The sequence below is a fragment of the Lagenorhynchus albirostris genome, chromosome 1 (assembly GCF_949774975.1).
Source record: "Lagenorhynchus albirostris chromosome 1, mLagAlb1.1, whole genome shotgun sequence".
NCBI lineage: Eukaryota > Metazoa > Chordata > Mammalia > Artiodactyla > Delphinidae > Lagenorhynchus > Lagenorhynchus albirostris.
The window spans coordinates 91,185,174-91,199,932 of record NC_083095.1 but is presented as its reverse complement, the minus strand read 5'-3'; the positions used below and the strand labels follow the sequence as shown (position 1 = coordinate 91,199,932).

The 14,759-nt window shown below is 38.6% G+C and overlaps 1 protein-coding gene across 3 annotated transcripts in view; it reads right to left on the bottom strand.

Annotated features, from left to right (window-relative positions):
- Positions 1-7,890: 7,890 nt before the first annotated feature.
- The window catches only part of SLC12A1 (solute carrier family 12 member 1), an 89,895-nt gene continuing 83,026 nt past the window's right edge, over positions 7,891-14,759 (bottom strand). For all 3 annotated transcript variants that reach the window (XM_060149422.1, XM_060149409.1, XM_060149413.1), the window contains exons 24-26: positions 10,469-10,604; positions 9,039-9,106; positions 7,891-8,026 (exon numbers count right to left, since the gene is read on the bottom strand). In XM_060149422.1, coding sequence (XP_060005405.1) covers positions 7,891-8,026; positions 9,039-9,106; positions 10,469-10,604 — 340 coding nt within the window. The remainder of the gene's footprint in view (positions 8,027-9,038; positions 9,107-10,468; positions 10,605-14,759) is intronic.

Below are 14,759 nucleotides of genomic sequence, written 5' to 3'. Positions count from 1 at the left end.
TACATTTGTGATAATTTATTATGAAGCAATAGAAAATTAATACAGTATCCTATTTGGATTTTGTATTTAAAAGGGTAAAGGCATACTGCACTTGCAATGCATGGGTTCATACAAACTAAATCACATTATTATAATTACCCCATCCTACTATGCATAATAGCAATTCTGAGTTTCATTCAGCTCAGGAAATAAAACTCCAGAACCTATTAAGATTATGCTTGTCCATTCCTGAGCTTCAGCAAATAAAATATGCAGGGCTGTAGTGGAAATCTAACTCAATATTTCTCTTCTCTACTAATTTTTCTACCCAGGAGAGAATCATAAATTAGAAAAAAAAAAGGTCTCATGTTTAAAAACAAAACTCAAATGGAACAAAACTAAACTTATCAGTGGCTGTGTGGTGGGATCAACTTTTTCTACATGATATTTTAGTTACCTATGTTATAAATAAGTGCAAAAAAAATATCATGATGGTATATAATATCCTATATTTTTGAGCATTTTATAAAACTTTAAAAAGTTTATTTCATATGACCTTCACAATATATGTCACTTCAAACACGAATTAAGAACTAAACACAGCCTAGCAGGCTAGTAATTTATTTATATATTCAATTTTTTTAAATATTGTTTTTGAGTAATTATTATTGGTGCATAGTAAAAATTAAATCTCTCTTTCACAGCCACCTTCATTAATCTTGTTTTCCTCTCCAGAGTCAACTCGTACTGGTTTCTTGTGCATTTTTCTAGAGGTATTCTCTGCAGTTACAAATAAATATTCAAACATGATGTGTTAATTTTAGTAATTTATATTTTACTAGAAATTGATATATGTCACTGGAATTTAATAATTTACCAGAATAAAGTTTTTTTTTTTTTTTTTTTGGTACGTGGGCCTCTCACTGTTGTGGCCTCTCCCATTGCAGAGCACAGGCTCCGGACGCGCAGGCTCAGCAGCCATGGCTCACGGGCCCAGCTGCTCCATGGCATGTGGGATCTTCCTGGACCGGGGCACGAACCAGTGTCCCCTGCATCGGCAGGCGGACTCTCAACCACTGCGCCACCAGGGAAGCCCCGGAATAAAGTTTTAAAGAGTGTTCTTCTCCATAGTTGTACTCATAGTTCCTTGCTCATTTGTAAATTTGTATATTTATATTTTATCCTTCGACATTCCTTTTTTTTTTAAGCAATAGCAACAAACAGCACTTGAGCTTATCAGTTGTACTGTTTTTGTCTGTCCTGGTCTAACATTTAGTTAAGTACTTACCACAAAGTGCTCAGCCAGGTACTGTGTTCTGCTTTTAATACACACGATCTCTCAGGGCTTCCCTGGTGGTGCAGTGGTTGAGAGTCCGCCTGCTGATGCAGGGGACACGGGTTCGTGCCCCGGTCCGGGAAGATCCCACATGCCACGGAGCGGCTGTGCCCATGAGCCATGGCCTCTGAGCCTGCGCGTCCAGAGCCTGTGCTCCGCAACGGGAGAGGCCGCAACAGTGAGAGCCCTGCGTACCGAGGAAAAAAAAAACAAAAAACCACGATCTCATTTCCCTGCAATAACCCTCCAGGGTAGATCTTTTAATAATGCTCATTTTACGTATGAGAAAATGGATTCTGCAGGAGGCCAGGTAATGAGCCTTCCACTAGTAAGGGGGAAAACTGAGACTCAGCCCCTCTCTTTCTGACTCCAGAACCTCAGCTTTTAATTTTACTTCCCTGCTTTTCTTCCTTAATGTCTTCTTCATGCTTTCCTTTAATTATCTTGCACAGTTTCTAACTTCTTGAGTTGACCATTAACTTTCATTTTTCGTATTTATTAATAAATCCATTTATAGATATAAATCTACCTCTGAGCCTGCTTTATCAGCATAAACTATGTTTTGTTATGTGGAATTCTCAATGTCATTTTTGCTAAATATTTATTTCTTTCTCTTTTGACATGAGATATTTAGAATTTTATTTTCCCAGTGAGTAAGATTTCTCATGTTGTTGTTTATATATTTGTAAATAATATTAGTTTTATTGTATTGTAATAAAAGCGTAATATTTCCTATTTCTACATTTTAGAATTTACTGAGTTATCTAATATATAATTTGTTTTCAAAAACATTCTATAGATCTCTAAAAGACAGTGTAGTGTTTGTGAGCACTATGGTACCTATTAAATCCATTTTTTTTAAAATGTAGTTTGAATTCTCCTGTACTTGATCTGTCAAAGTTAGAGATATAGGTGAGCTGTTTCCTAAGAAAATTGACTTTCTTAGTGACTCTCTCCTCGCTTCCAACGATTCTTGTGTTATTTATGTCAATATGATGTTATTTATTTAGATAAAGCTCCATTATTATCATAGCTATATTATGGCTATGTATCTTTTATAAATGTAAAAAATGATGCTCTCTTATCCCTCCTAATTCTTTTAATCTTAAACTTTGAAATTAAAATTGCCAACTCTATTCTTTTTGTTTGAATGTTTCTATATATTTTTTTATTCTTTTGTTTTTAGCCTTTTGGATATATAATTTAGGATATTATGCTAGCAGATGAAATAGAGTTTGATTTTATCTATTTTTTATTAAATTTGAGAGTCTGTTAAAAAAGATAAACACATTTATATTTTCTGTTTATTTCTTGTATGTTTGATCTGTCTTTTATTCTATTGTATGATTTCTCTTTTTTTAAATGATAATTTTTTTCTGACTTTTTAGGATTATTTTTTCCTTGTTTTTATGTTCTGTATGCATCAGCATTTACATACAATGTTTTAAATTCTGTTAGGAGACAAATTTAAGCTATTAAAAAACTACTCAAACCTAGAATTATCAAAATTATTAAAGCCAATGACAAAATAGTGTCCACTGGCTTTCTCTTGTGAGAAATGCTGAGCCGCTAGTGCTCCTCCTGGCACTGAGGATCTGTCCTGTGAAAAAACAGACATAAAAAGAATGGAAAGGTGAAAAGAAGAGTGGGACTTGGAAGTGGAACCAAATTTATTTCACTTATCTTTTCCTTTTTTTACATGCACAAGAATGGTATGTGATTTAAAATTCTATACCTACATAAGCCTAAAAAAGGCATCTCAATTAATATAACAAAATGCCAAGTGATAGGATATTATGTCATAATTTTTTTTTTATTTTTTTTTTAACATCTTTATTGGGGTATAATTGCTTTACAATGGTGTGTTTCTGCTTTATAACAAAGTGAATCAGTCATACATAAACATATGTTCCCATATGTCTATGTCATAATTTAAATAGCAGAAATTTTTCTTCCTTAGTGGGACCTAAAACAGTGTGTTTAGAATGGTGTCATAGATGAGATGAAATATTATATATTCTTTTTGAAAACGCTTTTCTGCATTAAAAAAAGGGAGACTGAGATGGTTCTTTTCAGCATCAGAAATCCTAAAGAGGTAAGACTGACCCACACACCTTCTATGGAGAGGAGATTTTGCCTGTAGACCAGGGCTGCCATGCTCTGGGGCAGCTGGTGGCCCCGTGGGAATGCCTGGGTCAGATGCTGGGCCCTGAGCACTCTTGGCTTGACCTCTTGGCTCTTACTGCAACTCATGGGGCTGCCCTGATCTGTCAGCAACTGGGACATCTGAGTCACACCCAAAGAGGAGTTTCTCCTGTTCTGCCCCTGGGAGTCCAGACAGATTTCATCCTTATGTCAACACGTCCCCTACATCTCTGTGGAGGAAAACATTAGCAATATCTAGGTGGACTGGCTCCAGGTGACCTGTGCAGCAATATCCAGCCAGCAAGGATCCTGTGGATGCTAAGTTTGACAACCAGCAGATGTGCTGATCTTCTGTGAATGACACAGGGACCTTCACCACATCACCTGGTTATCGTTACAATCCTCCTACTTAATTTAATTAATAAGGCCTGGTTGATATCGACTTCCAGTGCCAGTTTAGGAACCCAGCAGCCTAAGAACAGTGAGACCCAGGGACAAGATCATCCATCTCTGAGTTTTCTTCTCTGTACAGTATTAGGAGAATTGTGCATCAAGGGCTGATTTTTCTCTTTGGCTCAGCCTGTATTGGTGGCACATATCTTTCTGGTGCCTTTCAAGGACACCTATGAGATGCTCCACTGCGATACCCATGTCTGCTTTGAGTGTTCACCAAGCATACCATCTGGCCTCTCCGGGCAGCCATTTCTGAATATTCTCAGGATCCAACAAAAGGGATCCCACCCAGTGCTGTACTCTGTCTGTCGTACCTTCAGCTTCTAACCTTCACCTGCACACTTGGGGGAGGAGTTAGTGGACTTCTCCCAGGGTCTCTTGCAACTATTTCCTGTGACATGTTGGATTTTTCTCAGGAGCATTTGTTGCAAGCTGACCTTTTCTAGCTTTCATCAATCTCATCCCATGTAAACTCCAGCTTGATGGTATTTCTAAAAATGTTATCATGTGAATGGCATCCTTCCTTAGTTTCCTGCCATGATGCAGAACTTTCCTATTTGTATGTCTTTTTGGTCATTTCAGAAAGGATCTGATAGGCAAGGGAGAAAGAGAAGTAGATGCCTTTGCTCTAGTTGTGTGTTCGTTTTTAACAGAAATCTGGTCATCTTGCATTTAGAGTGTCTGCAGGATATACAAAGAGAAACACCATGAAAATTAGTGATTGAATATATGGATCTGAGACTTAGAGGAGCTCTGTGTTAGAACTATAAATTTGGGAGGCATCAGCCCACGGTGGGAGTCAAGTCACAGGAACAGGGAAGACTGCCTAAAGCAGGAGTTCCAAAATCTTGCGGATCACCAGAATATACAGATTCCTTGGTGCTTCTCCCGTAGAGTCTAATTTAGTAGGCTTATGATTGTCCTCAAGAATCTATCATCTTTTTCTTTTTTTAAGCTTCCATTGAAAGAGCTCTAAACTTGAGTACTGAGAGAAGAAATTGTAAGGCAACACTCCCAGTGTGGTCTTCCTTACATAAGAAAGTTTTACGTCTCTATGCACCTGGCTATGTTGTAGGGATGGTGGCAGGGTCACCAACTGAAAAAGTGATGAAGACTTTGAAAAGTCATTGTGAGAAAAGGGTAGGGATGCTGATGAGACACATGTACAAAGTGAGGGGACAGAGAAAGCTGGACATCAGTGAACATGAATGTGTAACCTCCTCCTTGCTCAGCAGCCTGAGTATAGACATGGAGATAGTAGGAGGTTGGGTTAATAGAGTTGGGTAAATCAAAGGACAAGGACAGGACACTGAGGACTACAAAAATCTGTTGGCATTTGACCATAGCCCCCATCCTTTCAATTTTCTGCTGCCCTAACCTATTCCCAATACAGCTGCTCTTGACCTCATCATCACCAGTCCCTTACTACCACCCATCCCCGTTTTTCTTGGTCCATGTTCTCCTCCTTTCTTAACCTGGAACCCAGGGGACATCCCTTCAGTCACTCTTTTGACAGTAACCCTCAAAATATTAAATAACTAGTTTAAGGTAATACCACTAATAAATGGTGAGACTTGAACTTAGGCCAGTCTGAGTGTTTGTTTGTTTGTTTGTTTTTGGACCAGTACTTTATATGACCCCTGCAGTTGGCATGGTGATACCCCACCCACACCCTGTTTAACGAAGGACTTATTGCCGCAGCATCTGGGAGTGCTGTCAGCAGACAGACTTCAGCTGTCAGGCCCTTTGGTATGCCTCACCTGCAGAGAGTTGCCTCATCCAAGTTCACACTCTTTCCTGGGCCACCCACCTCCAATGACTGATAAATGTGGGAGTATAAAGTCCTGGCCCTCTCAGCCCTTCTTGGGACTACTCTGAAGGGACATTTTATCTCCAGAGCTCCCTGTGAGGTCACTGAGACTGTCCTTGGGACTGCATCACACCTCACCTTTCCCTCATCCTTCCACAGGTGTTGATCCCAAGGGCACTCCTTAATAAACATGCTCCACGCTAAACTCTCTCCGAGTCTGTTTCCTAAGGGACCTAACATAACAGCTTCTTCAAGAAACGAGAGCCAGAATTTCATGTTATAGAAGTCATATGACTTTTCACCTTTTCCAGAGACCCTATCAAGTGTTTTAGGGAAGTGTCAGATCCAGATGAAGCCGGGTGCTCCTTGCTCTGGTCACCATGATGGCATCTAGCCATTTGGATTTCAGGTACATAGGGCTCAAGAGAGAGGGCTAATCCAGGCCTGAGTTAAGTCCAGTGGTGTCAGATTTGGAATAGGGATATGCTGCTTCTTAAGCTTTGCTATTTCCCTTTTCCCTCCCTAGTCATCCTTCTGAGGCCAGAGTCTGGCCTGGAAGACTAATCTTGAGTCCCAGCTTTAAACAACCTGCAGATGAGGCAACCGACTGAAAATTTCAGACTCAAATCTGATACACCATTGCACTGTGATTTTTAAAGAAGATGTTGGGGGTAGGAGTTTATTAATTAATTAATTAATTTTTGTTGTGTTGGGTCTTCATTTCTGTGCGAGGGCTTTCTCTAGTTGTGGCAAGCGGGGGCCACTCTTCATCGCGGTGTGCGGGCCTCTCATTATCGTGGCCTCTCGTTGCGGAGCACAGGCTCCAGACGCACAGACTCAGTAGTTGTGGCTCACGGGCCCAGTCGCTCTGCGGCATGTGGGATACTCCCAGACCAGGGCTCGAACCCGTGTCCCCTGCATCAGCAGGCAGATTCTCAACCACTGCACCACCAGGGAAGCCCTGCGCTGGGATTTTAGTGACTGAAAGGTAAAAGCATGACCTAGGCCAGAGCAAACGAATTTGAGTGGTTTTATTTCAGGTTGATTTTTTTCCCCTCACATTTTATCAGTTAGAATAAACAGTCATAATATGTCAGGAAAAAAAATAAGCAAGCCATCCATCAGAAAAAAATTTTTGGTTGTTTTTTAATATGATTAAGTATTATAGGAACACTAACAAATGAAACAAAATCGATACTTGTATATTCCAAATTTGCAAGTTTCTCCACTTCACGTTTTAATTATTCTTTTAAATCTATACAATCACTGTATAAAGTAACTAAATATATGATTCAGGATATACTTCTTTATAACAGTTAGAAAATGTGTGGTATTTGGTTTTCAATTAAACATCTATGAAGACTTCATCTGTGCTACCCACTTAATTAGAAAAAAAATATGCAAAGTAATACCATGCTGGAAATGTCTAAATAGGGGAAACAACTGAAATTTATATATTAAGGATGGAATATATTTCACTTAATTGGAATATACGTTGCCTCCTAATCCAGCTAATATATTTTTCAGTCAGCCCCAAATTGAAGCCACATGTTATCAGCGATCGCTCAGATCACTCTAAGTATATGATCTGTGTTATATTAAATAACCTCATTTAGGTAACTGCTTTAAACACTGCGTAGAAGCAAGTACTCCTTAAAGGTTTCAGTTACTGATTTTCAAATCTTCTTTGTAGGTATAAGCTTCTCAGAAGGCCAAGCATAATCACGTTTCCTGCCCAGTTGGTCTTTTCCTTTGATAACCACCCATGGTTACTATACCAGCCTGTCAATAGGCATTTAATGAGAAACTGCTGGTGGCTGAAGCCTCTACCAGGGCCTCTAAGCACACAGAAGATTAGGTGTGCCTGGGAAAGCTTACAATAAGTTGGTGGTTTTCATGGGCATAAGCCAGCATGGGTTTGCTTAATTTTCTTGTTTTTCAACAGCAATGACAAGATGTTTTTCTAGGGGTAGCATTGGCTTTGACACCCCCTTAAGCTGATAGAAAAAAAAATAGCTCCTATTAAGTAATAATTTAAAAAATGACAAAGTTTACTTGGTCTCCAGAGGTTTGCATATCCACAGATCAGATTTATAACATGAAGTATTGGAACATGTCTCCTACTTATTCATACATTAAGGTAAAATGTGTTCTAATCCTTTATCTTTTAAGAATAAAACGTCAGGACATTTTTGTGATTTCCTCTAACTAGTAAGACAGGAGGGAGGTTCTTCGTGAGGATTTCCAACCAAGCCATGTACAACCAATCTGATATAGATCCTTTTCTTGCCACTGGAAGGCTCCTGACAGCATGGAAGAAAAATAAAGAACAAACATGACAATTAGTACAGGCAGTAACATCACTAGTTATCTGAGCTATGTAATAACAAGTGGCCTGAACCTTTTATGTGCCTCCCCGACAAAATGAAAGCATGGAAATTATTTTGAATATAGATATTAAATTGATATACTTCTCGGATAATATAAATATCTACAAACCAGAAAAATAGGCTTGGGCATTGTAGGGTAGAGGCAAAGCATAAATATAATAAATTTTCACTCTTTAAATAGAAAATGTGATCAACCAATACTTCTCCCCATTTTTGGAAAAAATGACTTTTCCTAATGGTTTAAAGCTCTTATATTTGGGAGAAACAGCTGTTTGAGTCCTACCACCCAATTCAGGAGAACAATCTATGTCTTAAATGGATAGTCCTCCAGTGTAGACCTTGTTTGAAGACATACTTAACTTTGTACATAGGAGTCAGTTCATGAGGTATAAATGTGAAATTGTTGGTTTTCATGCTTAGCAATGAATCTTCAGGTAAACATTCATATTTTCAGCAGGTACACCCCTAACATTTGTGGAGTGGAGGGCAAAGAGTGGAAATGGAAAAGCCCACTCCTTTTTCTCCTGCCCATGGTAAAGAGTCTTGCAAACATGCTATGGACTCCATACCTCAGGAGCAGCTCTCTAGGGAAGGGGCCTGGGAACCTTGGTAGCCAGCTTGGGGCTAATTAGGCAGGGAATTCCAGGGTCAGGTTCCCTGGAACCTGGGAGGAGCCAGGGTTCTAGATGGGCATGCACTATGCCCCTGGCCCTTTGGGTAGGGAACACCTGGTGGGAAGTCCAAATGGAGCCCTCTAGAGCCCATGGGCCTCAATTGTCAGTGTCTCAGGGTGGCCTTTATCTTCCCTCGCTGCCTAAAATCCCACATGTTCCGAATTTAACTTTCCACCTGAATAGTTGTGAGCCTTTAAATTCACAACTAAGGTTTCTCTGTAACCATCTTAAATGTCTGCAGTGATACTTACAGGACTATGAGATTAGCAGCTCTTGAGTGCTCCTGTAAGAGTTCGTTCAGTCGAACTTGGCGGTAACTCTGTGGACAACATTCAGATTTTGTTGAGGGCAGTTTTCCCAGAATTGTGAATGAGAATTTATCTTCTTACCTCAAATTATGGACAAGTAGAAAAACCTCATTTAAAAAAATTACAGTTATTTCATTCAGGTTTGGAAACTTAACAGTGTTTTTAAAACTCATGGGAAACTTTAGAAACATAAAGAATAAGACCATTGTGCTATAGTGGCTTATTAAATTCTAGAGGAAAAAAAACAAGCAAGCCACATGGATAACGGTAAAAAGAAGATAAGAATGGCCAGTGCTGGGGAACAGGTTTGCAGCTGAAGAAAACTAACCTAATCTTGATACTAATTTGATATCCTAAGAACATAGGTTATACCCTAGTCTATCTTTATTTAAGCTCTTTGATTTTTACCGGCACAGGGGACTGGTTTCAATGAAAGAGTCACCAAAAGACACATTTGGAAAAATAACTACATTAACTATTTTGCAGTGATGAGAGTAATATTTATTATTACATTTCACTGGTTCAGAAAACAAGGTTTAGATAAGTGATTTGCTCAATTATATGAAAACTTTTTGTTAGAACTGGGAAGTTTATCTCACACAGAGCTTATGATTCTTAGCTCAGTATTTTTCCACTAAATTTGAAAGGCTTTTAGTATCTCCTGCTCTCATTTGTTCCAACTTCAGCTCCTAATATAATTTATTTAAATTTTGTAGTTTAGAGGTTCTTGTGGTCCTTTTCCTTGAATGTCTAATCCAATTCAGATGTCAATTCTTCTGCCTTACTTTTATGTCCCTGCCCTTTTCATCATCCTCGCTATTGCAGCTTCATTCAGCTCAGGCCATTAGGGTAACTCCCATTTTATTGGGTTCTCTAGAAGAGCCCACCATTTTACATCTGTCCTACAAGGTGTGCTGGATCCAACTTTCATATTCATTGCTTCAATTACATATTTTCTCAGATCCCTATGTTAGTTTTTATAGCTAACTTTATCAGGTTAAAATTCTTTGTTATTGTCTCAAACTGTGAGTCAATCTATATTTACTTTTCATATGTATTGACTTAAATTATTTTAGACGGATGGGTCTGTCGCCTGTTCTATAAAATTAAATTGGAAAGAAGACCTCACAATATGTATCAATAACCTGTTTTTAACTTAAAAATTGATTTTATACTAAAAAATGAAAACAATTTTCTAAATCCTCATATTCAATAATATGATTGAAAAAGCACTTGAAATATGGAGATACCCTGGATCTTGAATAATGAAATTCTATAATAGATACATTACTTCTTGATCTTTAAATCAACCACTGCTTTCTTTTTCAGCTAGTTAGATAGCAAAGTAAAGATTAAGGGAGACAAGTCCTTACCTTTTCCTTGACTGCTTCCAGTTCTGCATCTGTAATTTTCCACGGAGTTTCTCTCTTTAATTTCTCAGCAGTTGTTAAATCTTTGCAGCTTTCATGGAGACGATATGGTTCAATCATTTCTTCAAAGAATTTCCAGCTGAAATTGGAATTATAAAAGAGGCCTCACAGTGGGAAACCAACTCATTATTTCACAGATACTCTAGGTATGACTAGCCCTGCTGGCTACAGAATCAGAGCTGAATGTCATGCAAATCTTTTAAGAATTATCTTTGCAGGGGACTTTCTGTGAGTAAAACCATATGGCTCTAGTAGTGCCTCCGTATCCAGGGAAAGGCCTTAACGTGTGTGAGGCCTTGATAGCCTACCAGGCATTAGATCCTCAATATAAATACACAAACACACAGATAGTAATTATTCTGCAAATACATGTTCTACATAATAGAGTCAAAGACACAGTTGTAACGTAGACACTTCAGCCCATAAATGAGTTTGCTTCTGCTTATTTTATAGATTCTATGGGAGACATTCATGAATTAATGTAGGAGATGAACTAGCATCCCTGAGAGTTGGATAGGGTTGCCCTCCTCACCTTTAGTCCACATGGCAACTCACACTCATGGCAGGAGGCTGCAGGCAGGTAGGAGAATAGTAACTAAGGAGCAAGGAAGTGAGTTCAATGGCTATAGAACAATTTGAATGTTGGCTGTAAATAATGTAGCCTTTGTCCTTCTGGTATCTGATGTTGCTGCCTGAGATTTTCAAATGGTTATTGTTCAGGTGCATGTTAGAGGAAAGAACAAAAATCAATAATATTTTAAAATCTGAGGGCATTTTAGAGCGATTAAGAAGAAATCATTGAATAGAAAAGGAGGAGCAGTATCTCAGAGCTGCGGAACATTTTAAAAGTTGCTGAAAAATCTCATTCTTATCTTTCATAAGAATCTCATAAGACTTTCTTTTTTTAATTAATTTATTTAATTTATTTATTTTTGGTTGTGTTGGGTCTTCGTTGCTGTGCGTGGGCTTTCTCTAGTTGTGGTGAGTGGGGGCTACTCTTCATTGTGGTGCGTGGTCTTCTTACTGCGGTGGCTTCTCCTGTTGCAGAGCACGAGCTCTAGGCACGCGGGCTTCAGTAGTTGTGGCATGCAGGCTCACAGCTGTGGCACATGGGCTTAGCTGCTCCGCGGCATGTGGGATCTTCCCGGACCAGGGCTCGAACCCGTGTCCCCTGCATTGGCAGGCGGATTCTCAACCACTGCACCACCAGCAAAGCCGCAAGACTTATTTTTAAAATAGCACAAAACAAAGTTTATAATTTGTAGGAGTAGTTGTTATTACTATGCTACTGTAAGATGATCTCAAATATAAAGTTTTCTCTGGTTTTATATAATGTGGCTTACTTATAATTTAGTAACTTTGGAATGAGTGATAATTAGAATCAATGTGATGTTAGGTTAAGAAATTAAAATATGAAGCAATGAGTTCAGTGATCTCATTAGCTTTCCTGATTTAGGATTTGTACAGAGATTACAAAGGAGTAGGTTGTCTCTACCAGTGTGCTTTTTTTTAAGGGATTAAAGAGATACTTAATGCAGTAGATTTCTGGTGCTTTGACTTATTTAGAATGGTAGACAGTGACAGGGAAGGAATAAGACTGATATGCCCTATTATTCTTTCAGCCACACAATACTTTTATTTGCTCTTCCTCCCAACAGTGCTGTGCTTTCAGAGACCTTGGCGGTAATCAGCGCAAAGTTGCTGGCCTAGGAGAAAAGAGCCTGGATTCTTGCTCCAGCTCTTCCATTGTCCTCCTTGACCTGGATAACCTTGCCTATAATAGGGGGTAATAATGGCTGCTCAAAGCTGGCACGTGGCTGTTGTGAGTGTTAATATGATGATTTGGGTGACAGTGCTCTGAAAAGTATGAAGTGCCCTGTAAAAAGCAAGGCATTCATTTTACTCAGCAGCCATAGGACTGAGGTTAGCAATTGACAGTTTCTCTGTTTAAGCTCTACATATAATTATTTTGATCAGGATAAGAGTTTTCTTCGCATCTCAGCCCAGGTGCTTATTAGAAAGAGCAGTTCAAAAATAGTTTCCTAAGAAATGGAAAGTGGAAAGGAGATTGCTGGTTGTCCCCCCAGCATGCACACTGTGTTTCTCCATTGTAGTTTGGGTGGGAATGACTCTATCCCCAGCATCAGACAGTCAATACAATTCTATTTCTTCTGCCAGACTGATTGGCCAGGGTGGGCACATAACCCAGGAAATCTTGACCAATAGGCATCTTGCATTTTACTGACCACAGCAAGTGGCTCAGTGGCTTGGGTTGGTGCTACCTGAATGCAGCCAATGACCTGAGTTCAACAACTGGGGAAGAGACAAACTTTTTCTCCCACTGAACACAAATGAGCAAATATGTAGTTCTGGCTGCTATGGGCATTCATCTTGGTTTTATAAGCTAAGTCAACTTTGATTGATGAGTTCATAATATAAGGCAGAGTAGAGAGAATGAAGGAGAATTAGTCCTTAATTGTAAAATTAACCTTCTAGATCAAGCTTCACCTGTAAGCCAAAATACCCTTGGATTTTTCAGTTAAGTTTGATAATAATTTCCATTATTTAAGTCACTATGAGTTGAGTTTTCTTCTACTTGCAATTGAAGCATGCTAAGTGACACAGTAGGTTATAATGGGGCTGTATTTGTCCATTTATTTTCTCTAAACTCTTACTGCTCCTTATCTATGTTTATCTTTGATTTCTTCATCCTAAGGCTCATCCCTGATTTGGCCATTTTCCATTCTCCTAGCTTGGTGATCCAAAGGTAACTCAGGATTTCTATTTGATTCTTATTAAATCTGATCTTTCTTATAATTATTTTTTAATTGATTCTAGAATAGGTCAAGTATTACATACTATTAAATATAAGTGAGAATTAATTTAATTTAAAAAATTAACTTATAGCTGCCCTGCCTTCCCTGTCCTTGTTCCTCATAATAACAAAGTTAAAAACATTTTTTGACTGCATAAAAATTTCCCCCTAGGTTCATATAAGATTTCTTTTCACAATTTAATGTATTTGTTGTTTTTGTGATCACACTAGCATCTTTCAACTAAATTATCTAGTTAATTGCTTCTGGTGTCTCTCTGATTTCTGTTTAAAGATTGCTGTTCTATTGGCCTGTTACTTTTAATTCAGTCTATACAATAAAAAATGAAATTTAGCCACAAGAGCTTTTCAGTTTTCCCAATTATTTTCTCATTAACTTTGCTTTTGTACTCCCTTTCACCCTTGCTCTACCATATTTATAGATAATATTTTTATGATAGAATGTCTCCATCAAGACTTGCTCATGTTTTATGGGTAGTTGAAAGATCTATTAAAGGTAATTGAAGGACAGTTAACATTAGCCTCCAACACGGAAATCACTGACAAACTATTTTCAACATTGTGTGAAAATAGTGACCAAGAAAGAACAGTGATCAGGAGATAGCTGTTAATGGTAGACAAGGGCTGCCTGACCAACAAGGCCCATGTGAAAGCTGAAGTTGAGACAGTGCTGTAAGCTTTGGGCCCTGGGCCTGGGGCTGCATCAACCCAGAGGAAGAGTTCTCTTTCTCTTATTAAACCACTCAGAGGAGTTGCCTTTTAAAAATTATCACAAAGGTGCTAGGTGTGCTACCAGTGGCCATTTGTGAGATTTACTGAATGACCGTTTTCTGTTCTGGAATTTACCTTCAAATATTGGAAAAGGCATTGCCAGCATTGGACATGTGGTTGTTTTATAAAGTAATACGGCATCAGTTATAGCTGAAGACTGAAGACAGAAGGATGGCACTTCCAGCACACCTCTTCTTGGTGGCCTTTTGTCTTCACACCAGGGTACATTCACTGCAGTTATTCTAGTAAGAATGGACTTTTTTTCCTGCATCTTCCTCAAGACCTTGAAATATCACATAGAGAATCTCCACAATTGTGAAAACTAATTCTTTTTTTTTTTTCCCTGAGAAAGGGGAATAGAACTCTTCACTGCAGGATGTGAAGGATATGTAAGAAACACCAAATCAGAATGGTGTCTAAAGTCAAATTTAGATACCAGGACAAAAGCACAAATGCCTGGGTCCTTTGTTTCTTACGACTGTGCATAGAGTTTTCTCCTTGAGAAGAGGAAACCATGGAACAAAGGTCAGGGGTAGGAAGATGAAGAGTGTCTAGCCTGTGATGGACACTCAAAGAAGGAAGAGGCATGGTTAGTAAGAGATACATCAGCATCTTCAGTGATAGGACAGA